This window comes from Ptychodera flava, chromosome 19, assembly GCF_041260155.1.
Source record: "Ptychodera flava strain L36383 chromosome 19, AS_Pfla_20210202, whole genome shotgun sequence".
Lineage (NCBI taxonomy): Eukaryota > Metazoa > Hemichordata > Enteropneusta > Ptychoderidae > Ptychodera > Ptychodera flava.
The window spans coordinates 36371630-36399345 of NC_091946.1; the positions used below are offsets into that span (position 1 = coordinate 36371630).

Consider the following 27716-nt stretch of genomic DNA (forward strand, 5'->3'; position numbering starts at 1 on the left):
TACTAGTACAAACTTCACTAATCGCTTTTCAAATTGTTTAGAGAAAACAATGTTTATATGGGTCCATTTGCCAACAATAGTGGAATTGGACTGGATGGGTTTGCTATTACGATATGACACATCCCAAAAACTGTTGCAAGCAAGTTTTACATAAAGCATAAATACGAAAAAAAAAAGAAACTTTGAGAATAGTCATCAGAAAGCAAAATTTACAATTTCAAAAGTATGTGAAGATAGATATCATAAAGCACACCATTTCACAGTCAAAAGAACTAGTGAGACTATTTCTACATCAACCATGCATCACACACTTGTGGAAAGCTACATTATCAAACTCTACACTGAACAGCCAATCAGTACAGCAGTTTCGGAGACACTGATTGGTTGTTGCTATGATAATTTGCATAATGGAAAAATGTTTCCCTATTTGGTCAGCTTTCATATACTGGTAACTCTGTTCCAAATGTACCTGTACCGTATGTACAGTAATCAAAATGCTATACCCAGGAGAAATCCGCCGACAAAACCACTTGACAGCATCACATTCTGTTGACAAAATTGTTTTATCTGGAAAGGAAATGAGAAAAATCTACACTGAGTATCATTGCACTGAGTATCTTTGCACATTTTATGGACTCCCCTACAAGGATCTAAATCACAGACATGACATTGAAACATGTGAAAAAATACTGTTACATGATGGGATTGAGGTTATAGGTATTCAGTATGCAAAGCCAGGGTACTGTTAAAGGAATACTCCCTAACAGCATGTAAGCAGAGTATTTTACCTTATGTAAATATCCTTGTATCTCTTGGTTATGTCTTTGCATCTTCTTGGCTTCTTTGGTCAACTGTCTCTGTGCTTGGTTCACATCCTTCTCAACTTGCTGCCAATTTATCTTGATGTAGCCTCCATAGTGAGCAAGCTGGGAAGAATGGATAAACACATTTACTGAATGAAAACTATGGACAGTGGCAATTTTGTAGAGTCAACTAGGGATATGTTTCTAGGGTGACGCTCACCAAATATGTCTGTCTGGTGAGAGTGCCTATACACTGAAAGACAATGATACCATACAAACTACCGGTACATGTTTGATCTTAAGACATACATGTAGACATATGGTAAGGTATGTTGTTCAACACATAACGTAATGTATGAGTCATGACCGATGGATTTTGTAAGTGATGGTCGGCCAATGTGGCTTCAGGTAAAATTGTACTGGTAATTGAGAACCCTGACAAATACATGTAACGTCAAAATGATTTGTAATTTGGAAATGTGATATAGGATCAGCTGAGCTGGCTACATAGATATAAAAGAAATACAGGCACAATATCAGTTAATCCATGCCATTTATCATAAATGATTGTTTGCAGATATGACATGTATCACGTGATATTGATTGTGATTGTTAGTCCCCACGGACACCGTCCGGGGGACTTATAGGTTTGGTCATGTCCGTGTGTGCGTGCGTGCGTGCGTGCGTGCGTCCATTCACGCAGATATCTCAGAGATGCCTGGAGCGATTTCATTCAAACTTGGTACAATGATTACTTCATATGTCATACATATGCATGTCGATTTGATTTGTGATACGATCCAATATGGCCGCCAGGCAGCCATTTTATTACAATTTTTTCATGTACAGAGCCATAACTCAGACATGTTTCAACCGATTTTATTCAAAGTTGGTACAAGGACATTGACCAATGTCATAGATATGCACGTCAATTGGTTTTGTGATACGATCCAATATGGCTGCCGTGCGGCCATTTTATTACGATTTTTTTCATGTACAGAGACCTAACTCAGACATGTTTCAACCGATTTTATTCAAAGTTGGTACAAGGACATTGACCTATGTCATACATATGCACATTGATTTTTTTTGTGATACGATCCAATATGGCCGCCAGGCGGCCATTTTATTACAATTTTTTCATGTACGGAGCCATTAAACTCAGACATGTTTCAACCCATTTTATTCAAAGTTGGTACAATGACAATGACCAATGTCATAGATATGCACGTCAATTTGTTTTGTGATACTATCCAATATGGCTGCTGTGCGGCCATTTTGTTACGATTTTTTCATGTACAAAGCCATAACTCGAGCATATCTCAACTGATTTTATACAAAGTTGGTACAAGGACATCGACCTATGTCATACATATGCACGTCGATTTGTTTTCTGATACGATCCAATATGGCTGCCAGGCAGCCATTTTATTACAATTTTTTCATCTACAGAGACCTAACTCAGACATGTTGCAACCGATTTTATTCAAAGTTGGTACAAGGACATTGACCAATGTCATAGATATGCACGTCAATTGGTTTTGTGATACGATCCAATATGGCTGCCGTGCGGCCCATTTTGTTACGATTTTTTTATGTACGAAGCCATAACTCAGGCATATCTCAACCGATTTTATTCAAAGTTGGTACAAGGACATTGACCTATGTCATACATATGCACATCGATTTGTTTTGTGATACGATCCAATAAATTAAATTAATTGCCAATTTGCATTTACATGATGAACTTTTGTTTTTAGGGTGAATGTCCAGAAGCACTGCATCAAACTTTATAAAATATGGTACCAGTGATTATCTATCAGTGTTATGATAGGATGCAAAAATGTTTTGCAACATCCTGTTGATTAATTCCTAGTTGACTCATTTAATGAACTTAAGATGGTGGCCTACATTGGTTTTATGTTTTCATCACCATGGAACTCATTCTTGGCCATTGAGCGCCATCTGTATCAAAGTATTTTATCACAGACCTAATTAACGACTCTATCCTCTTTGAGGACTTGTAATCAAAGTACCCATTAACAAGTGGGGACTGTGTAATCAACGATGACTTGTTCCTTAACCCTTTTCCTGCCGAGCGCCCTTGTCCGTTATCCTCCCAAGTCAGTAGAAAACCGCCCCATAATATGTGCCTGCAAAAGATTGGCTCTCCTGCATGTTATCCTGCCAGCCATTTTGGCTGAAATCGCCCATTTTCAGGGTAGTTTTAGCCGTACTTATACGTGTTAGACTTCGATAATTTCTACATGCCCGTAGACAGGGGAAGGAGCTCAAAGGTTGCTGCAGAAAAAAATTGAGGTCACCGGCTTTGTTTGCCCCTGGGAGTGCGTCATTTTATTGCCGTTTCATGTTTATTTTTTCGGAAATAAACTCCTTCAGTATTACGCACGTCCGCTAGGCACAAACATCACCTCACTCGTCTGTTAGTCAGAGACCCTGAGGATCGTGCTAGGGTTGCAGAAGCACCATCAAACCTGTCCTGTTTCCCCAGGGTAGGGTCAATTGAATACGTACCTTAAACGACTTGGCAGTGTAGCACAAAAACTACGTTTTTTGCCGTTGTATTAACGACATGGCTGAGCCATTGAAGCACAGCTCAACGTAGTTTAGCCAGCTCAGTTGGGAGTTGGCTTACGAGTGTTACCGTTCATTACTGACTTAATCGAGTGGTCCTCAGTCAGGTACGGGTTTGTACCGACATGGCTTGGGCTGCAGCTAACCAGTGATAACCAGTCACTACACCCAAGTCTTCAGTTCACTTTTGCGATGCACGGGTGCAACGCAATATGCTTCCATTGTTCTAGCCATCGACGTGTCCACATGCCTGGCAGCCATATTGTACTGCTAGCTGGTTTGCATAACAAAAGCAGTCCCTGCTAACTGCAGGCGGTATCCCGTAGCATATTGACCTTATGTCACCTTTTGAATTCTCTGTACGCAAACAGCGTACGTAGTTACTAATGCGTCGGCAAGAGGATACGTTTGCCTGCAAACCAGAGCCAATACTTCGGACGATGGAATAAATAAAAAATCCAAAGCTACGTCCATTGAATGGCACGGCCAAGGCGGTGAAGGACGTTGCCTGGCTTGAACTTGCAGAGCTGAAGCCCAGCTTAGTACGTCGGACACCAGTTTGTAATGGTATTTCCGAGTCGTTCATATCCGTTCCATTGGAGGAACAAGTCGAGCCGTCCCGTCAAAAATACGTTCTCATTTTCAGTCACGCGCAACTGAATAAGTGACTTTCGTCTCGCACCATCGGCATATCTGCCAAGTCGTTTGCAAGAGGTAGCCTTCTAGATTAGCATTGCCGAGTTGGTCAAGTTCGGCAGCAATCTCTATAGTGCCAGGCAGCCAAGTACGTCCAACTCCGCCAGAAAACGTCACCATGCTATCCTGCCAAGTCCGCTGAAAAGCGGTAAAAAAAAACCACCCCCCCTCGGGTGTGGGGGACTCGCGGACAGGTTTCTGCACCTTTCCCTGTCTATCGACTCCCTGCGAACCCATTTCGAGGGGAAAAGGCGTTCCTTGTCAGAAAACCTCTCCTCGGATGACCCCTAAACGCACAGGGGATAGCAAAACGTAGTGCCGTCGACTTGGCAGGAAAGGGGGTACCCAAAAAGGGCCCGATTCCACCGGGCTGGGAGAATAACGGTCACCAGTGCTTAGATTCTGGCTACACCGAATTTCAAGCGGATTTCACCGACTTGACAGGAAAAGGGTTAAAGTGCAGTCTCTGGTCCATAGAGAAAAAGGCCTATTGACACTGTGAATGATAACTTACCCTGATTAGAATGAGCCCTCCACCAATAGCAGTAGCAGCGGCTCTGCCAACTCTCTGGAACACATAACCTGCAACCCTATGGTGTGAAAATGAAACAAAGTCATCACTGAATCTTTGGGTCATTGTACCGACATTTTAGCTTTCAGGATGTAAAATTCATATTTAATAATCATCTTGACATAACATCGACCATTTCATCACTGTTTCCATGTTTATAGGCCCATCCATACCAGTATGGAATAAGACTAAAGGGAAGGGGTCGTCCCATCTGCAGCTGTACAAAACATATGAGACGCGTGCGATGGGTCTGTTGCTATACAAAACTGTCCAGACATTGTTTGTGTGCATATCCAAAATTTTCAAATGAGCGCTGTATCCATACTGGTGACTGCAGCCTAAGCAGTTTGTATGATGCAACCAAAGTTTATTTGGCAAAAGTCTTGCATTGATCAGAAAGCTACAGAACGGGTGAAGTGTGCTGTCACTTCTCATGTGAAATCAAAACAACTGGGTATGATTGTCTGCAGACGAAGCTAAAGCTGTGGCATTCATGGTAAACCAGTGTGTACTGAGGACAATATGATGCCATGTTTGTTACTTGGTTCCCATGCTATTACAACTATGATGTCACTTTATGGGAACCATGCTTTCTGATTCACTGCCCCTTCACCTGGAACAATGTCCAATTAGTTAAGGGCACCAGTCACCCATTCTTGATACTTTAAGAAGAACATCAAAACTTTTCTGTTTAGTAGCTAATGAACAATTCTGCCTTTGTAAAACATCATCGAACACTACTGCATTTTGGAGTTTGGCACTATAGAAATCCATTTGATTGATTGATTGATTGATTATGATTGATTTTGTACAGAGGAGGAGATGATACAGAAAATACATGCAGTTATCTTCTCCAGCTGGTTTCTCAATACTGGAATTGCGTCCTCCCTGGGACTTAGCAGTAGATTCATATTTGAGGAAAAGAGAATGAATCAAACCTTTTTGTGGTCATTTTTACAGCCAAATTTAACAAAAGCACAGGTTTTTCATTGTAACTCACCATCCTGAGGCTCCGCCCACTGCAATTTGAGTGACAGCTCCCTTTGTACTCAGATCTCCCAATAATTTCTCAATGTACTCATTCCTTCTTTCTCTTGTCAGGTCAATCACCTCAAAGTGTTCATCATCTGTGAAAGAAAATAGGATTCAATCAATATCTTCTCCATTGAAAACAATATTCCTTAGGGCAAAGTTTAGAAAATATCCCAATGTAAATTGCCTACAAATCCTGTCAATCAAGTCATTTTTCAGAATTCACACGTTATTTCTAAAACTGACTTTTTATTCTCAAGGTCATAAGAAGAATCCAAAATCTCAGTCCTGTTGACATTTTCTATCCAGCTTACACATTTTTCAGACAGTGTGTATCTATCTTACTTTGTTCTCAAATTGCCTATGAAATATTCATAATGATTACCTGGGACATCTTTTCAACCCTAATATTTTGACAGCTTTCTGGAATGACACGTTTCAGACCGTTTAAAATGTTGCAAATATGAGAACAATCACTTATTTTAATGCTTAAAATTGACTTTCTTAATCCATGCTTTTATCTCTTTTTCTTTCACTTACACCAGACATTTTCATATTTTTAAGCAGAACCTGTAATTACTATATAGACCTCAAACACCTATATGACAGGCCATTGGCCCACAAAAGGTATAGTTTGACATGATTGAATTTATTTCTTGATATGTGGTAATGTTGGACTGACACACAGACATGGCCATTGATTTCTGAACCGATTCTTTTAAAGTTTAGAAATTTTGTATGATAGAGGGCGCACTGCCAGCAAGCTCTAATGGTACTACCCTCAATGATAGCTCTGAGACTCAATGTCTCTCTTTACAAAATTGTGAAGAATGACCAGCAGAACCAAAAGGCAAAACAATGGTGGTGGTGAACCCTTTGAAGAAGTTCCTTATCAAATACATGGAGTTTCAGAGGAAATATACTGAACAAGTCTGGTGGATTGATGTGGGAACTTGTGTATAGTTCAGTGGAAAACATTGGAATTAGTTCATAATGCTCTTCACAGTCATACAATAACATAACCATCTGAATTTACTCTAGGCTTTAAGAACAGCAGCATTAGCATCTGCCAATACCTTGATAAGCCTACAACTGTCACAATGTTGAACTGCATTAACAAGCATCACAAACTATCATTTGTATAATCCATGGAATGAATGATAGACATTAATGATATTCTGATAAAAGTTAAACCCAATGTAAAAACTGACGTAGAATTTCAGCTTGTCATTTGTTTGTGTTCAGCCACAAAATGATCAAGGAAGCTAGAGAGAGCATTTGTTTTAATATTGATACCACATCATTCATGTTCATTATAGATTACTGGGTATCATGAAATGTTCACATTCCAGTTTACACAAACTCTATATTACAGGTATTGCTTTTACCAGTAATATAATTTTATACATGTGCCACAGCTTGAATTATTTGCATTAAAACCTTTAAAGACTGGATACAGTTGATATGCTAGCTTTCTGCTCCTAATGTTTTCATGGAATGTCTCACTACAAAATGAATTGAAATGTGTCATAAGGATTAAATTCATAGCATAGTGTGTATTCTATTCAACTGTTCCTTACATTGATATCAACCATAGCTAGTCCATTCATCGACTGAGGTTTTACACAATGAACAATACTCTATTATTTATGTTACATCTATGAAATGTTTCATGACTCTACCGGCACATTCAATACAATCTTGAGGCAAGATAATTTCTACTCTGTAATAATTGCTTTTATGGGCATGACCAGGAGGAAAAAACTAAATTAAGGTTCATCTCTTGTGTGGCCAGGCATTGTTGGCTTTACTGCATGTCCTTTATCTTGACACAGCTATCAATGGTCAGCACATTAGTCATGGTTTCACTGACACACTCTGTCAGTGCTTCCTAACACAGTAAAATATGCACTGGAAATTAATAGGCATGAGTCTGATAGAATGGTGAGGTTAATAGTTATGACATTCAATTTACACCTAAGTAAAAGAGAGAACTATGCTGTGGATGCAACACTCATTAGGGAATACCAGCAACTCTTGTCATTATTTCTACCTCAGTCTCTACACCCTGGACAGTGTGTCCTGTGTCTCTATTTAGTCATTTTTTCTATCTATCATCAGAAAGCTGGAAGCTTATTTACAGGATGATGTAACAATTATTTCTGGGTATGGGACAAGATTCTGCACTGGTGAAATGTATAGGACACAACAGCACTCTTACCTAAGTCAGCCTATGATTGTACAATGCTCAAATAGTGAATAGAATGCTATGGTCACGCCCACACATTCACTATCCTCCCGTCACGAATCTACTACACTGACCACTATACTGTGATACCATGTAGTCTAACTGACAAGCTATCATTTAAATAATATGTCACTGTTATAACCACTGCATTAACATTTATGTCTTTAGAATTCTCCTGCTACGATTTATAAATTTTGTTGATTTGCTTATTTTGTTAATGGGAGGGAGGTCCTCGGAACTGCACTCTAAGGTCGTATGGCAGCCATAGGACTAATGTAAACACTGTATCCAGGGTACGTTGGCGATTGATGAAAGTTCAAACAATTGTTTGTAATGAGTACATTGTAAAATTTAAATGTTGCATGCTGCTATGTTAACGTAATGCATCTATACATGTAGATATAGTGCACAAAATACATTGTTTGTAAACACCAACGTTGCACAGGCACAGTTCTGACAACCCCTCCCTTTAAAATTTATTTGCATCATTTACTGTGCTGGTACATGCAGAGGAAAGATATCAGCTTCAACTTTCCATTACCTTTGACTTTTAATTTTCATATCTTTTTCAGTATTTTTCATATGTTTGTGAATACAGTTTCTTATTTTACTTCCCAGGGTCAAGTTCAACTCATTGGCTGGTGTTCAACTTGTCAAAATGGCCTGTAATGCTAATATTATTATTGAAAACTAGACTTTGGTCTGACTACAATTCATTTGTCAACGATCGTAATTGCACACATGGCATTATGTTAGCTCGGCTAATTATTTGTATTTCAATGTATATCATCAGGAATGAGAATTTGGAATATATGCATATTTATTGAATAAAAATAATCAAACTGGTATAAAAAAAGTGACAGCTATTGTCAGTTTTAAATGCGTTGATCACAATTATTTCCTCCTGGTAGTACGATATAGACACTGTTGAAAGCAAAATTCGCAACGAACTGCACATCACTTGACCATTAGTGACATCATATGACCCATTGACCAAATTACATTTTGTTGATTAATTAAGAAAATGAGTTGAACTTGCCATGCACAGTCAGAAGATGAAAACATAAATATCAAAAGAATCGATAATTAACAAATTAATGAACAAACTCATAAATGATCAATGTAACAAACTGAATAATTTAATAAATTAATCATTAAATAGCTGGATAAACTTGCTAGTAATATGACCTCCGCAGTCTGTTCTTTAAGTCTTGGAAGGCATGCAGGTATAAGGATCGATATCAAATGAGATACAAATGTTTTCAAGTGTACAGAAGACCAACTAATTTGTTTAATACAATATTTACTTATAAGTAGTATAACAGATGTTCAAACATGTTGACTAATTTAAGCCATAATTTTAATGTATTGTTTTTCATACTTTAATCTCATTATCAAAAATGCCCTTATCAATCTTAATTATGCAAATTTATTGTAATAGACAATACTGTTGTATCTACTTGGAGTTCATTTGAAGGTCAATCCTACTACTCTGTGCATACAACATTAGCTGCGATGAGTATGTCTTGGCATTGACTTTTCTGGCCTGTATTCTCCACAAGTGATCCATGCACTACACTCCGCATACAAGTTGCCCTACTAACTTACAACAAGCATGTGGTTGTGTATCCGGCCATAAATTTGTATCACTACCCAAGAATATATTGATAGTTGGAGAGCCTTAGTATAAATTTGTGCCACTAGCTTGAAATATATTGATGAGTTGGTATCCGGTCATAAATTTGCACCACTGCACTATCTAAGATTGATCACTATTCGTGTCTTTGACCACAAACCAATTTTTCAAATTGTAGCATTCCAAAAGTTGTAGGGGAAAGTTCTTTACAAATGATACATCGATGGCGCCATTTTATGAATTAGCAAGAATATTAACACAACCTTGACTCTAAATCTTCAGTGAAACTTAGTAGTCTGTAAAACTGATGAATTCAATTTTTATGACATTTCTCATGTTTTCCAAATTTTAGATAAACATTTCTACAATGGAAGATTTTCTCCCTTGAGTATCCTCATAGTCACACTTCAATACACTGACATCAATTATGATGTCCTAATTTACAGTCAGTATCGGCAAATATGTTCCCCTCTGATAAGCGTATTCTAAACAAAATAAAATATTGCAATTAATTTGTCAAATAGACAAAACCTTTACTAAATATGCCTGCTAAATAAATAATTCACTGACATCAAGCATTTTTTATAACTGCCTTTATTTCCCTGAACGTACATGATGTACTTAGATAGGGACGGTATTTGGAACTTTTGATAATATTTCTATTATTTTTGTTCTGGAAAACAAACACATTTTCTTATTCTAGTTGCTGAAATATTTGCAAGACAATGTGTCAGCCACGCCCATACTTTCCATAGGGCCCAATATGAAATGTTATTTTTGACAATGAATTTTCATCTGGACTGAAATTTAGTTGACAACAATAACATTGGTATTGAGCAGTTGAAATTTCAACATAGTTTGGGAGAAGAACAAGAAACTCTACATAAATATATAAAAAAGAAAGCTGAGGGAATTTTTACATTTTTCCTTGAAATACAACTTAACACATATGTAAGGTCAACATTTCAGCATATAGTTCATTTCGGTGTTATAGTATGTCTGGGATGATGAATAATGACCTGAAAGGATACAGGGAATTATTTTGTGGTAACAAAAGGTTGTAGTGGCAATGGAAAAGTTCAAAGGTTAAATTTATGTGAATAGGTGTGAATGATAGCTGGTTATGACAGAAGTGTAAAACTCATTTATCATGTGTTTATGTCATGTAGGATGTGATCAAACACACGTACAGTGATAGCGGCAGATAAATTGCTGTCAATGGATGTCAGCGTACTTCAATACATCTTCAAAGGTAGCATCTGTACGTTATGGATGACAATGTCAGTACTGAGCTAATCAACTACATAGTATACCGGTATGGTATGTACTGGCATGTAGTATGTCACCATTCTCACAAAATTCTTCAAGGTTAGAGGGTCTAAGCCTCTAATTAAGGTTGAGACAATAATTATATGGTACAACTGGGAACATATCATGCTTTTGCAAAAGTTTATTTAGAATTTCACAAAATGTCTTTGGATACTTTCCTTAATTAGTTTATCATGTGACTTTTGAAATTCACTAGAAGACAGTTGAAATACAACAGATGGTTGTTGATCTTGAGTGAAATATAGTTACTCATAGAATGCCCCAGATGTTACTTTTGTGAACTACTAAGTCTTATATTGTTGTCGGGATAAATGCTAGTTCTATTATCCTCATACCGAACTAGTGGCACGTACTGTAACTGGAAGTAACTGAAAACTCACGGACTTTGCTGAAAATATTCAATTTCTTGGAGTAATTTGCGAAGGGAAAGACACTATTTTGCAGGATCACTTGCAAATATTAGAAAATCTTTCAGTTTCAGTGCATGTTACTCTACAGTTTTGACACAGAGTGATTTTCAGAACATTCAAAGATATGAACCCTTTCACAACCATGGTTTGGTCTGAACCCATTGTTTTCAATGGTGATTGTAGACCTGTTCCCTGGGAATTGAGAGTCTGGAAATTCCTGGGACTTTCAGTTTCAGGTGCTTCCGCATGTACGTGTATCAAACCATATTATTGGACACAAACTGGTGATACCAAAAGCACATATATATTTGCTATCTTGTGTTTGTAAGTCACACTCAGAGTGATGATCAAAAAACATGCAAAGCTGTGTCGGGAAGTTATTTCATTAAGAAAACAATACCATTTTCTTAGGGAGCCTCACAAGCTCTATCACAGACACTATTCGCCTTGTCTGTGGCTTTGTGAAGGAGCTTGACCACTTGGGGTAATGGTGATTTCTAACCTTGTTTTATGTAGATCCAGTATTGCCTGGGAATTTCATGTTACTTGTGAGATGGTCCTTGTCGTGAAAAGCACGTCATGGTTAGTGTGATGTCACATTGATTTGAAGACGAAACCCTGACACCTTGCACTAACACTGCATTAACATGCTCATATTGTATGCTGGGAACACAATGAATGAAAAGTGACATATGCAGCATTGCCATGTGTGGAAATGTCTCATTTAATTTTTTTCATCTCAGATCTTTTCAAGTGTTAGATTCATTATGCATCACAAATTATGGATGTTTGAATGCCACTATGCAATAAAGTGATGCTACCTTTATAACACACCTATATTCTGTCACTGATGCTATGGGTATTAGAATTCTCAATTGAAGATGAAGGCACAAGGATAGAGAGGAAGTGCTGCCAAAAGTCCAGACTAACTTAAATGGAAAAGTGACTTGTTAGAGTCTTGTTGCATCATTATCTTTGATTTTGAACGGCCAAGTAATGTGTTTGGTGAGGTCATGAACAATATGTCTTAACCCTTTCCCTCCCAGACAGTATCACTTCCCCATCAGCCAAGTCAGTGAAAAGCGGTAATGAGCCAAAACCATAGGTATTTCCACCCGTTTGGCTTGGTCTGTTCCAACAGCTTTATATAGTCCATAAAAATCATGTTTACAATATCTGTGATTTCAGGGGCCTTCAAATGTTCAATTTTTTGTTAAATGCACCAAATAGGATATATTGTGCTTCACTAGCTTTAAGGAACTTGACCTGATGGTGAAATATGAACTTTGCAAGATAAGGGTTACTAATAATAGAGTTGTTGGGCCTATACATACAAGGTAATGGGATTGGAAGAGTTTGTTGGTTACTGCTGATCAAAAGGTTATGAGGCCGTGATAGAAAAGCAACCGATTTTATGATGATTAATCCCTTTTCCCCTCAAGTTCATTTGTCACTATCAGGTCAAATTAGGTACAACCAGTAAAGCAAAACATATTACAAGTATTTTGACATACATCACAAATTAAACACCACGAAAATCATACATGTGAATGTAACTTTCACTGACTTGTCTAGCTAACACATATATAAGCATGGTGATAATTACAGACTTTGCCTGGTGGTGACAATGTTTGTCAAAAGCAGTGAGTGTCACAGTGGTCTTCTGGGTACCTTGATCTTCACGCTGATTATGAAGGACTTTATTTTGTCTGATGACAGCAGACACTGATATGAAGGTGTGACAACTCATGCTTGGCAAGACGGGCAGTGTGCAGGTAAAGTATTAAAAGAATTTGCTGTTGCTATGGTTGTGGTCACATGATTGGTTCTTGCTATGGTTATGATCCCATGATTGGCTGTTGCTATGGTTGTGGTCACATGATTCATCATTTATCTTTGTGGACAAACTTCAAGACTCAGCAATTTTTGAAAGTTACTACTTTACTGATGCAGTGACCATTTGCTTATTGACAAACATCAACAAAATCATTGTTTGGAAACTGATTGGCTTTTGAAAGCTCTACAAAAATATCAGGAAGCAAACAAATAATCAAACACAAAAACATGTGACAAAGCTCAATTTACGGCTTTTCATCACTCTTCTACGTGACAAAAAAATGAAGGACGATATGGCCTGTAAACCCACTACGAATTTATTTTTCATTAAATTATTTTAGTAGAACAGGTCAGAGTACACACAATGTCAGTTATTAAATAAATAATTGACACCATTAATATTTTCCATGACTACCGGTATACACAAAGAGAAAGAAATAATTAAACATGTATGTTTTAATTGCAAAAAATTAATTGACTGAATTCTCTTATAGGATGACCTGGGATATTTAATTAAGAACCCATTTATTTCATTATTTGTACAGTGCACTGGCAGGTTAATTATATATATGGTTAATTAGAGCAAAATATGAAAAATTCTGAATGAAGTCTTTGTAGGTAGAGCTTGGTCCATGGAATAGAATTATGGCATGGCGCTCAGACGATCACAGTAACACATTAAAAAATGCCATAAACACTTCCAAAGTTCAGTTTGTGATATTATTAACTATGCATAAAATAAAGTAGTATTTTACTTTGAGTCTTCAGTCAAATTTAAGTACAGTGTTGTTGTTTTTCTTAAGCTAAGGTCAATTACTATTTATGGCAATGTGTATGAACGTGTTCAGCTTTATTTTGACTTCCGAAACATCCCTGACAAAATGTTCTACTGATGGATTTGGTAAATTCCTTTCAACCTTTTCCCTGCGAAAGCATCCCTCTTCCTGACAAGGGAGTTGAAACTGCACTGATTTTCAGGGTGCCCAAACCTTGCATTCAGAGTCCATAATTCTGTCAAGCCAGTGAAATTCATTAATGTCAATATAAAATAGGCAGCCCAGTCCAGTGATACATACCATGTTTAGGGAGATTTTTAAGAAGCTGACTGTCTTCACTGACTCAACAGAATGGCAGCTGGTGGGCTTGGAATGAAAAAGGGGATAATGAATATGGTAACGTGAATTCAAGGAAAAGCTTTCTATAATGCTTGATTTGGACACCAAGGTACGGTGACTCTGATCAGCAATCTAGTATAACTCTACTATTTTAATGACAGTATCTTTTGGCTTATATGCAAGATAATGAGGTATTCAGGCTTATGAGCATCAACTTGTCACCCCCATTTATCTGAATAAGGTCTACCAGCCCTATTGAAAACAATAGGAATATACCAATGTCTGATGCGGAAAGGGTTGATCCTTCAGGCAGTCTGAAGGACTGATGTTTCATACTCATTAAGATAGTTTCTAATGCTTTAATTATCTAATTTATTTCCTTCGTTACAGAAAAATATAATTACAATGATTAATTTTCACTCATTAAGAGTTTCAAGTGATGATGAAATATGGTTTTTACTGTTTCAACAATCATATTTGAAATATCAAGAGCTTTCCAGACGGAAAAATAGGATTTAGAGAACAAATAGATATCACAGAATTTACTTATTTACTCATTTCCATAAGATCAATATTTCCATGTTATTTACCCAACTCAAAAAGTTTGGTTTGTGCCAATCATTTTCAGTTGTGTGATTGGAGCTACACAAGTAAAAGGAGCTGGACGGAAGATTTCAAATGTCTTATTGTAGAACTCACCATCAAACTTGTGTTGAAGAAACAATATGATATGGTCTTAAAGGTACTTGACTGTTTGATCGACTCAACTTGAAAAGGCATTATAATATGATTATAAAATTATATAATGCAAATAGTGCTAGCCTAGACTCTATTCATTGTTTACGGCATCCACGCTTCCGACAGTGGGGTTGGAGGCACGGAGACAGTAAACGACGAATAGGGTCTAGGCTAAAATAGTACATGCTTTTCTGTGAAGATAATCTGCAAAATCTCTAACAGGCATGCCAAATTAGTTCTTCTGACAGACTGGGAAAAACTTAAAATGAGTTCAGCTTGTGACTGATTCAAAGGCCATGTCAGGCCTCAAGATTCACTACCTGAGGTAGAGTTTGATTGGTCCTATGAGGGTGTACACGCTACAAAAGAATATGATCCTGGGACTTGAATGAAAATTTGTTCTGAGGTAAAATCTCAGAACTCAGTGACTTCTGATGCTGACCTTGGTCCCTGTGGACGCCCTCTGGTGTTGACCTCTGCCACTTGAGTATGAATCAAAGTGGTTGAAAAATCTTGTTTCATCTCCTACTTGCCCTAGTTTGAAACTGTACTGTACAACAGATGTGATATAGACCATCGATGCGAGGAACAAAAAATGTTTTGAGAAGGTAAAACCATGACCGATCTTTTCTTTTAATTCATACATATACAACTACAACATTGCCTATAAAGTGAAAACTCATCACATATCCCAATAATGTTTGTACATACTGAATAAACTGTTTTAGATCGAAAAAGAAATATTGAATGAAACTAGCGATTGTGTCTGGATGTTCTGACTGGCAATCAAAGATGGCATTCATGGCTAATGACCTCAAAATGACCACATGAGTAGACTCAATGGAATAAAATTCCTGAATTCATTACCTCATGGGTCAGACTGACTTTGAACTGTTCATTGGCTTTGTCAATGGGGTGCAGAAAGAGGTCCTTTACAAGTATTTTGTGATTTCACTGACAAGTATCTGGCACCAAAACTCCCTTTTGTACCCATTCCCTAACAAACTACACATGAAGTTGATATCACGTTACCCTATCCTCATATTTTTCTGGTAAGGATTTCATTAGGACCTCCTGTTCTTGTAGATATTTCATTTGATATCTAGGGTACATTCACCTCCTGACGTCACATACTGTGTCATTTGGTCCTGGAATGAATGTTATGCTATAACTGCTGACTGGTGATCTGCTTGTTGTTTTTGCAACGTTAACAACTGAAGCCAGTACCTCAGCTGTCATTGTAATAAAATGTTTATAGCCATCATACTCTATGCACATAGTCCTCAAATCCAGCTATGCTAATCCTTGAATATACCCGTGAGACACATGAAATCAAAATGACGGAGAAAATTTCCCCCTAGCAGCAGTATGATGGCCCAGTTTATACCATAATGTGTACTTGCTGTATCCGGACTTTGAGCTATTTACAAGAAGTCAAGCCACTACCATGTAAATTTACAACTGTCATGACCTGCCCTGCTACAAGATATGTCATTTTCACAGCGTAGGTGATTTACTCGCATGGACTGCTGCCCTCAAACTGTCTGGGAGATCGATGATCGTATCATCTTTTGTAACCAATAAACTGATAATTGCTGACGCCTCTCTCTCACATTCTTGTGACAGTCAGATTGTTGTACTATTTATGTTGACACTAGTTCTAAAGAATGTATTCAGCTGCATCACCTGCCCCCAATTTCACAACTTTAGATCTTTCTGTCACACTAATATGACCGCTTCCCTGACACACCAATGAGTGCTACCCTTTATATTTATTTACATCTTATGTGCTAAACCAGTGGCCCTTGCTGCGATTTGAGAAGAAAAATAAATTATATGCAATCTACAGCTGTCCCCTGCTGTAAGTCCTTTTAGACCCATGTGGAAATCCTGGTAAAATTCACATTTTGCTTACTACTTGTATTTTACTGGAAAAAAGTCTCCCCTTTGTGGCACATGAATATACTGTACCTGTATGGTGGTGATCTGTGAGTCATACAGTGCATTTCATAAGATGCATAGATATTCTCTGAATAATTATCAATTGTTAAGTGGCCTCAATATCTCAGTACCGTCAGGTTTGCTGTCATTTTTCTCTTCAAATGTTATGCATTCTTTGCCGTACAAACACGGTACCAAAATCAAGACTGAAGTAACAACCTATTCATTTCCCCTACTGAATTTTTTGCACAATCTTGTTTCCAAATGGCAATAGACTAAACCAGTGTACACAATAACGAGGGAAGGTGAGGCTCAACATCAATTAAAGATAAAACCAACTAATGTTTGTTTTGATAATGACATGAGAAAGTGCCTCCTCCATTTATAAAATTTACCAATAAAAGCAACTGTATAAACACAGTATGGTATTGCATACAATTACATTGTAATGGATGCACTGATTTTATTGTTTTGGTTGGATGAAAGCTTGACGCGGCAGACATAAAATATAAATTTGCCAGTAATTCAGCTGGAGAAGGGGGGATGGGGAGGGGGGGGGCTCATATAAGACTAGTACATATCAAAAGCAGTATCAATCTTGATCCAGACTGCAGTCAGACCTGTCTAATATTTATGAGACATAAAATCGCATTAATCACTATACAAATTGGAACTTACTTGAGTCAGATTTGCTGAACCATAGCTGAATATGGCCTGTAACTGTTGCTTATTCTCTGCATTATTAATTCATTTTACATAATCTTGATCTTGTGAATACATGCCTTGATCACATGATCATTCCCTTGTTTGGACATTGCTGGAGGGTGAACAACCTAGATCATGTGACACAACCTGTTGATTTGCATATCATGCAGGCCTCTGACTGACTTCTACATCCAAACTTTCACAGAAAGTTTGTCCTCTTTTGGAAAAAAACATACCAAATACAGCTGACAAATCACAGCATTACTATTAATATTATATTTGGTCTCTAAAAATTGAAAGGCTTTGAACTAAATGGAAATTTGAGCATGATTATGAACATGATATATCGAACTCCTTTCAGCCTGAAAAAGTGACACTGCTAATAAATCAAACACTGAACCTGGCTTGTCTGTTGACCTAAGGTTTTACATTACAAGAACGTGTGAAGTGCAACGTCTTGTGTCACGTTCGATGGGTGGATGTATCATTCAATGACCAAACATATCCAAAAGAGGAAAAATTTAAATGATAAAATAATGAATACATGGATTGACAGAATGGAAAACAACTTGGCCACGATCTGTGAATGGAGACACTAGTGTAATATAGTAGTAAGCTATGCAGAATTGCCTGTACGTTGGTGGATTCAATTTCAATATCTTTGACCATTACAGTGTATGATACAATAAATATTTTCCTATGACAGTGACCATGATTTTCATTAAGTCACTTTACATTAAACCTATTTGGTGTGTTTATTTTTCTGAACAACCCATGTTTTAGTGATACACACAGGCATATGACAAAACTTATCACTGCTTCCTTTGACCAAGCTTACTGCAAGTGTGGCAATCAGTGCTCATTTTGGACTCTGATAATAGACCCAACATGCACACTTCATAGAAAATACAGTAGTTAGGGCTTTAATACTGAGTACGGTGAAAATATTCACTGCCATCACTGTCACTGACTGTGACAGGGTGTGATGATGGCATTTTAATTCCTGTATTAGTATTATTCTTCTGTACTATGATTGATCAACAGTAAAAGCAATTTGTGAGAACTTTCCGGTGAAGAAATTGACAAGCCTTGCTGTAATCCAATTGGTCATATGGGACAACGAAAAGCAGCTTTCCGCCCTAGTAACATGGCTTTAGGTTTGTTTCATTACTCACTAGACATTGCTTTACTGGTATCCCTGCAGACCTGATCACTGGTACTTACCTCAACAACTTTATAACATTTAAATGATTTAAGGTAGTTCTCACCTTGAAAATGACTTCTTAATTTTTGTTCAAACTTTCCTCAAGCAAACTTTCAATCCTCTCTCTAAGAAAATCAAGAATAAAAATTGGGGGTCACTGTGCAAATTTTGGTGCTAGAGAAACAAATTTCTCTATATTTACTTCTGTATTAGAAATTTGAAATGGCTGTCATCCCTGTATCATCTCTATGGATAAAACAAAAGTCTTGATTTTCACAAAATTAAGTCGGAAAAACTTTATTTACTCCATAAGCTTCAAAATGAACCCCTATAAGTGGTAGGCCAGAAGAATATAATTGTAAAAGCTTGAGTTTCAAATATCTGTCCCTGATGTGCATTCTACCTAAATTTCCATTTGACAACAGTGAAGATACACATAGATTATTTTTAGAATTCATAAATCTGATGAAAATGATGAATCTGGTGAAAATCATCTAAGGGCTATGTGTATATTGTTACTTCTGTATCAGAAACATTACAAGTGAAATAACTTGTATGTTTGACTATGTCCACTTTGAATAATATTGACACTTTCTGAACTGGTAAGACGTCACTTTACCTGCAGGAATTGTACTCATACAACTTGTATGTTTTTACTGAAATGCATATTTAATTATACAGTCATAAGTATGAAACTTACAGATAGCCACCAAAAGCCCACATCAAAACAATATAGAAAACAAACTGACAAAAAACCAATGCCCACTCCAAAAAATATAAAAATTAGTTGCCAGAAAGGGACGAGTGTTTTTTACTAGGGACACTGGAATTGCCCAGGTGAGTTTTATTGATGAAGACGATTATTCCCATAAATAACATGATTATTACCTTTCAAGATATTTTTGCCATCAATTATTTTCCTGAAATATCTTGTCCTTGCCATTGTTTTTTGGAACACAGCCAAAAGAGACCAACCACCATCAGGTGATAAGTATACTCACCCTTACACTTTGCAGGCATTGGCAGTGATTTGCCTCAATGAAATACGTAAAACCTGCAATGTCAAGTTTCTTTTCTTGTTATGACTAACATAACTTTTGTAAATAACATCATGACATACATATTGTGTATTGTCATGACAGAATGTTCAATCTGCCCAAGTACTGTTATATTGCCAGGCGCCAGCAGTAATTCTCATAACTTTTTGCATTTTCCACACATGCAGTAATACATACATGTAGCATGTGAGATTTCTCAAATTGAATTCGAGTTACCAACGATAACAATGCCTATACACAATGTGTTGCCTCTTTACACCTGATTGCCTGTAAGATTGCCAGGGAGTGATCAACATGTACTTATACATGTACAAATATTGTGTTAGCACAATGAAAAGCAACAAAAATTTATCAAAGTTGCCATCACTGTCCCTAGAATTGTTTTGCATTGATGTCATGCCAGTGCTCTCCATTGTGACTTTTAAATTGGTATTGAATGTCCAAACTTGAGCATTTTCTTCTCTTACTTACAAGTATCTGTCCAAAATTCAACAGATTATGTGACCATTTTTTTGTGTAAGGCATTTTCTGTTACAATACTACAACAATCAGCAAATTCAAGGAGAGGTTTGCCAACAAGTGATGACATCATACCTACCTAGGCAAAGCACAGCTATAGCCAATAACGGTGGCACTCACTATAATGTATTGTGAGTACCACTTCTTAGATGTTGCCCAAGAATTATCCAAAGATAAACTTCATAAAAAGAACTGAAAAATCACCTAAAATACCAAAAACCAAGCTTGGCAAACTTTACAACATTGTTTCAAAAGAATAGTGGACTGAAACATAAGCTGATATTTTTTTTATCTCTGCGACTCTGTTCATGACATTTACCCACACAGGATTTCTGACTTAACTTCAAAGACCAGCGAAACTTTAAATAAGATTAAAACTTCACACAATTCAAGGAAAATTTGAAATAATATCATTTACTTCATTGGATCATTAAACACACTTGTTCTGATGATCGCATTGTCACAACTGTTTGGAGATGTCCTTGGCCAGTTTTCTCTTTACACCTTAAATTTAATACGACTCTCATACACTACATTGTATATATAAAAAAATTTAGCCAACTGTGTTTTTAGCATAATGTATTTGCAGGGATATTGCATTTGTAGAAAGTTGATTAAATATATGGTTATATTCCACAGCTTCCTTGACTGGCATGACCTCCAAACCCTTTATGCATAATATGTTGACTGATCTACAGTGACCACTTTAGATGTATTTCAAATTTAAGCTAAAATAAATTTCCCTATTTTCAATATCTATATAAAATCAGGAGAGTTTAACCACAACATAGACAGTAGGGATGATTTCGAACTTAAATGAAACTGGAGTAAAGTAAAATAAATGAAATTAAAATTTTGAAATTTTATATTAATTCTTATTTTCAATATTCAATTTCAATTTTTCTGAGGCTGTCAATTTTGTGATTGTCACAAGTATGTTCTGTCAATCACATTCTGGACAAACCGAAAATAGTCAGAAACCTTTGCAATCTTCCTGTTATCGGAAAGTTTAAATTTTGATACTTGTTGTATACGGTACACCTCCGTGCCCAGTAAAGCAGTGGGGAGAACCATGCTTTTCATGAGAACCATGCAACTCGAAGTGGAACTTACTGGGCATACAAGCCAAGGACACATCCTGTGTAGACAGGAAATCGGCACAAGTTGTAATATTATATTGACAAGATATTGCAAAGGCGGCTGTTCTCAAAACATCTCTGTACAGAGACGCTTTGGTAATTAAAAGCTTTCGATTATTTGTGTATCATCAACACTTTTGTAGTCGTTCACTGACCTTGTCGCTCCTCCGCCATCTTTGTCTGTGTGTGAATTTACAACAACTTAAGGGGTCAAAATGGTTCATACAATCTGTTCTCTGATTCCCGGGACGATGCTGAAGTTATTTTCGTATTCGTTTTCGTATTCGTTTTTGTATTCGTATTCGTATTCGTATTGGAGTCACTGACAAATTTTTTATTTTTAGTTCAAATTTCGTTCGTATTATATAAAAGTTCTGTCTTACAGAAGTTAAAGTGCTTTTTATATGACAATATATCAATAGGCTACTTCAATATTTGAGAATGTAAGTTGAAAAAGATCCAATCTTTTTAGGCCCTAGATTGAAAGATATCGTTGCTATAATTAGAGGAGAGATTTAAAAACAAACGGCCAGTACACAGGCACTACTTAGCTGGTTAGTCTGTTGAATAGATCGATTTTCGGTTCGATCTATCGATCCCGTAGTCGATATGCGCGCCATCGTAACCAAAATACTCACTAGGTTACAGTGGCGGGCATACTGACCACGGGATCGATAGATCGAGCCGAAAATCGATCTATTTAGCAGACTACCAAGCTATTAGCGCCTGTGGGCCAGTAGTAGTCTTTGGAGGAAAGATTTTTTAAACAAACATCATTTTCGTATTCGTATTCGTATTCGTTTTCGTATAACTTCTATCACAACAACCAACTTAAACATTCTGTTGACATCATTAGTATCGATAATGGAAATTTAGCTGACCCGCCCAATTTGACGAGTTGTAAACTTAAAAGGTAATTTTCTTGTTTTAAACTGATATCTCTGAGAAAGTGATCGTCATAAGGACAGTGAATGCAGGGCTCAACGTTATCGCATGCCCCTAAGTCGATGACATGCTATATTTAGACTGCTGTCGCAAAGAAAATATCATCTCATATGATGTGGGAAAGCGTCATAAAAGAAAACGAGATGAATAAAATGGTATCATAGGCCTATGTCCCGATCGGTACATTTGTTTCCCTAATAAAGATTAAATTAATGTGTGAGCTGTTGTCAGAGTCTTTATTTCAGTACGGCCCATCTCTTTTTCTTTCCTTGCGTTTGCGTCAACTGTCATTGCCAGAACATGTTGATCAACTAATACGTTATGATAAGATACACCAGAATGCATGGAAATTAATTTGTATCGCGAAATATCGAGAAATGCCTGTATTCTATGATAAATAGACTTCAGCTAGTCTAGTAGCTGTCGCAACTGGCTCGATCGGTTTCCGTCATTTGTATTTGTTACTGTGCGATCCAGTTTCAGTTTAGTGTTACGCAGTTTCCCCCGCTCTACAACTCTGTTCTGCAGGTCACTCCAAAAACTTTCAGCAGTACTATTTTGGGGGACCAATTAAAGCCGCTAGCCGTAGATAGCTACTTTTTTCAACAAAAACTCTGAATAGAAATGCAGCAACTATCAACTTTCGATAGATATTTTGTAGGCAAGAGAACAAAACTCAAACGTATATGCGCATTTAATCCTAGCTGTGATATCGCAGCGGTACTTGTGGCGTGTATCGAACTCGCTCGGGTCATTGAGGCCACAGTCCCATCCATGGTCTGTTCTCTACTACCTCCATGGTTCTACATAATTTCAGTCTATACCCGGCAGATTTGCTATGATATTTCAACAAAGTTGCTTGCTATTTAGATCTAAAACAAAAACCTTTATGAAACAGGATAGTCCAGTCCAAGCTTGATGAAATCGATGCTTTGATCTGCTTTCCAAAGGACGATTTACAGAAATGGTCTAGCCGGTCACATGCCACTAACGCAAATATTCATTACGCACGTGAACGCATGAAACATGTTGCAGTTACTGGTTGCTTGTTTTCCCTTGTCAGCTATATTTTGATGACATTTTATGCTGGGATTATGATTGGTTCAATTGAAATGATGTGACAGCACTAAAACTGCTTCTGATACTTGATTGGATTGTAGTAAAATTTATCATTAAATTCATGGGATATTTTGACAGATCATTCAAGATAACATCAGCAGACACATTGGCAGCGCTGTGCGCAGTGGAGAGAACGCGCTCAAACCTTTGAGTAACTCCGCTCAACGGCTATGCTTATTCAATGCGTATTTTGGGGTCGCGGCCTTTCGGGACAATGCTCCGTGAACACTGAGCGAATATATGTTGTATTTGATCACGTATACGGTATGGAGTAATGTCTTGAAAAAAATTCAGTCGCAATCTCATAAAATTTGGTCGCCTATGCGACTGAAAATGGTCGCTACTTTGAGCCCTGATTGAATGTAGGCTACTACATGAATTATCGGTCGGTCCGGTTTTATGTTATTATTGCTCACATCTTTACTCTGAAAGATAAACTACCTATTGTCATTGATTTCTGTTACTTTCTCCCCTGTAGCAGCACATACAACTTTGTCGTAACTTGCAATTTTGTAATTTTTGCCTTACCGCACTCCCTGAGTTTTGTAAAGTATTGTGATATTGTTATTATAATTTATTTCAGGTCTACGTAGAGCCATATCAAAATCAAGTAAAATACTGAAATACAAATTGTAAATGGATATAATCATTCTAAAGTGAGTCCTAAAGGATGACCGGGTATAACAATTTTCACATTTTTTATTCAGATGGTTGTCCTGGACAAGTCGGCGGTTCATCATAGCTTTCAACAGTCAACCGTTTTGCAGCGCCTCACAAAAATCTGCCCTCCCCGCAAAACAATGGTACAGTCCAGGGCAGCTCCTTTGCATCCGCTCCTCACGAGTCCCATTACTTGGCACTGACCACCTGATTTCGGGGTGCATCCAGCTGCCCGGTCAAGAGACATTGGCAAGCGATGATGCTGCCTTACCAGATCCCAACCGATTTTAAGTATTTTTTTCAAATAAAATGAAGTGAACAAAATTCTTTAAAATCTACAAATGCAAATTTATGTAAATTTAACCAAATTTGGCAGATGAAATTACGAATCAAATTATCACAATATTTAAACCTCAGTAAATATCGTATATGCACGTTTCATACCTGAAACCTGGACTAAAAATAACAATTTCTGTCAGTGACTCCAATACGAATACGAATACGAATACGAAAACGAATACGAAAACGAATACGAAAATAACTTCAGCATCGTTTTCCAGGGCCGCCGTCGGCCCGCTTTGATTGAATGAGAGTTAGTACGCCATGTAATGTCCATGTAATGTGTAGAAATGGGCGTGTTGTTGTTGGTAAACATCATCAATGCGTGGGAAGGGATCTTCTCACTCGATGATGTTTACCAACGAAGGATCTTCCTACCTCCCTGATGAGATGTACACAGCAGAGACCTGTCAACGTCGAATTTCTATGACACAATTTTTTATGTAGGAAGTTGCCAGAGACAAACAGCATGGCATTTTGAGGGGTGGGACATACAGGTACCTCCATGGAAAGTTCGAAAAGCGCGTGCCCAACCTACCAAGTACCTATAGATCACACAAGTTGCTAACAGATAAAGAAAACGTCTTGACAATGCATACACACTTCCCAGTTGTGTCCTGGCTTGGACACAAATGTTTGCAAATAGTGTAGCTGCAGTACTGTACCTTGGGGTTTTGCCTGGGTATTTGGGTCGGACGGCAAAACCAGCCCAAATACCCAGGCAAAACCTCGAGCTACTGTACTGCAGCTACAAATAGTGCAGTTTTACATGTTATATAGACTCGCCTGGCATACGGCATTCAAAACGAGTCATTCAGAGAGAGTACATTTGCTATACAAATATCCACAAGGGACAAGCGTGTACTTACCTTACTAACGAGGAATTTAATCGTGTTAGACTTGAGGACTCGGCAAAAATAAACAAAACAAAAAACAAAAACAAAAGAAAAAATGCAAAGGTTGCCGAGATCCAAATGGTGTTAATTGATGCACAAAAATTATAGTAATTGCTAAATTATACAGCTATGCTCAAAGGGAACCCAGATATCTAGTTGTTGTTGGTATTGTTGTTTATATTTATATTAGTCACGTTTTTGTTGACCAATAAATTTCAACGAACAAAGCTATTGTTTTCTGTTTTCTGGTTGTTTCAAACCTAATTTAGATGTCCTTACACTACTAGTTTGCTATCGTTATTTGACTTGATGCAACCATGGAGGTAGAGTCTCTACTACCTCCATGATGCCAACTCTCTCCAAAGGTACTGTACTCATGCACTCATACACGAAGAGAGTGTACGTAACATACGTACGAGAGTGTACTTGTATAGCGTTTCTTAGGAAGACATCTGCATTACGTTTGGAACAACAACAACAACACAAGTACAGCTATGTTTGATGACAACAACATGACTAATATACAACATATTAACAACAACAACAACTACTAGATTTCTGGGTTCTAAGAGCTATGCTGTGGAGTGAGTGCATTCAGAAGTCTGGATGGTAGAGCTGAGCACCCACGCTTTCTGGTAGCAACAGAGATTATATCACAGCTTTCTATATATGTAAGCAGGGTTGCTGGTACTGCTATGGCGCAAATTTCAGTAAATTTCCAACCTCATGGCTGACTTATCAAATAATGTTACATTGACAAACACAAGGCCCAAAGAGAGGCTATACAGATGGCAATATCAGAGAAAAACTCAAACAGAATGAGACCAAGACAGTATTTTTTCAAATGTGAAAACTACACATGGACAAAAGAAAATATACAAGAGATAAAAAGCAGTAAACAAACAAACAAACTAACAAACAAACAAACAAAAAAACAAACACACTACCTCTGTAACCCAACAGACTACAGTAAGTGACAAATATATACAGCGGAGCAATTGTGAGACTTCTCATCACAGCACCTCCAACTGTATGAAATCCACCATCCAATGAAATACACAGTAAGTACTACCCTTCTGACAGTCAATTTCTGTAGCAGGGTGATTACATATAGAAGTCTTACAATTACTGATTTGCAGTCATTCTGTTCAGTAGTTTGTTTGTGTTTGTTTATTTATTTGAATGCTTGTTCATTATCTTTTTTATTTTGTTTGTTGAAAGTCCAAAATAAAAAAACAAATAAATGTGTTTATTGGTTTTTCATATTTTGTTTATTAATTCAGTCAGTCCATGTTGAATAGTGTGCGACTACCAAACAGGGAACAGATTTACTCATTTCTGTTACAGTTGGACTCCCTATATCCCTTTATTTCCTGTGCTATTGAGATGAGTCCAATGAAACAAGACTGTATCAGTCTTCTGTTTCTAGAATGATGAAAGTGACAGAAAAACATGTGCTGTTGTATCTTCTTAAATTATATCTTTTATTGTCATAATTTGTTTGGCTGGTGACAAAGGCAGCCATAGTGACAATACTTTAACTCTGAGCATAAACTGTCTGTGGTCTTGCTTCCATCTCCATGGTCAAACAGTGTATAAAATTAATGTGCAGACAAATAATAATTTCATGATATGGGCCCTGAGATGGTAATGCATTATTATATTCAGTGGAGCAGGAAAAGGCTTTGATAACAATTGAATAATAAATACAGCACATTAAAAACATTCGGTCATTTTTGGCTTAAGTAATAGAATTTAAAAAGACTATGGAAAGGTAATGAAATAAAAGGTGTGGATATTACAGTAGTAGTACCGTAATAGTACTTCTACCTGAGTGCAATCGTTGTCCTGGCCAAGGACACTTATTCTGAAAATTTGTAAAATGTTGCAGGAACAGGTGAACAGTGATACAACACATTCCACCATTGCAAATGCCACACGCATATTGAGCTGCACTTATGAATATAAACATGGGTGTTCACATTTTTAAAATCTCGCCCTTCTTTCCTCCGAGCTGGTTACGAGCACTATGAGCCCAGTTTCGAGCGCCGAAAGCCTGCAGCTGTTCGGATTCGACTGATATCCTTACACATTGTTTTGGTAATCTGCGCAACTCGGAACTGAAATTTCTGCGCGAAAGTTGGTCGAGTCATGTGATTTCAAAAAGGAACGTTGATTGGAC

At 37.3% G+C, this 27716-nt stretch overlaps 1 protein-coding gene across 2 annotated transcripts; it reads right to left on the reverse strand.

Annotated features, from left to right (window-relative positions):
- Positions 1-381: 381 nt before the first annotated feature.
- LOC139119420 (FUN14 domain-containing protein 1B-like) lies at positions 382-21816 on the reverse strand. 2 transcript variants are annotated; one of them, XM_070683229.1, is made up of 5 exons: positions 21731-21816; positions 5666-5792; positions 4609-4684; positions 789-926; positions 382-567 (listed from the first exon to the last, which is right to left on the reverse strand). In XM_070683229.1, the coding sequence occupies exons 1-5, from the start codon at positions 21747-21749 to the stop codon at positions 490-492; spliced, it is 438 nt and encodes a 145-aa protein (XP_070539330.1). In that variant the 5' UTR covers positions 21750-21816; the 3' UTR covers positions 382-489. The 2 variants fall into 2 exon arrangements, with proteins under 2 accessions (XP_070539330.1, XP_070539331.1); XM_070683230.1 differs by lacking the exon at positions 21731-21816 and adding an exon at positions 21550-21571.
- Between the last annotated feature and the right edge of the window lie 5900 nt (positions 21817-27716).

Bases quoted from the DNA above. Each gene is read 5' to 3' on its own strand.
- LOC139119420 (XM_070683229.1), bottom strand. The intron at 4,685-5,665 runs GTGAGTTACAAT...TTCACACCATAG, and splicing joins GTGGGCGGAGCCTCAGGATG to GGTTGCAGGTTATGTGTTCC. The intron at 927-4,608 runs GTAAGTTATCAT...CATTCTTCCCAG, and splicing joins GAGGGCTCATTCTAATCAGG to CTTGCTCACTATGGAGGCTA.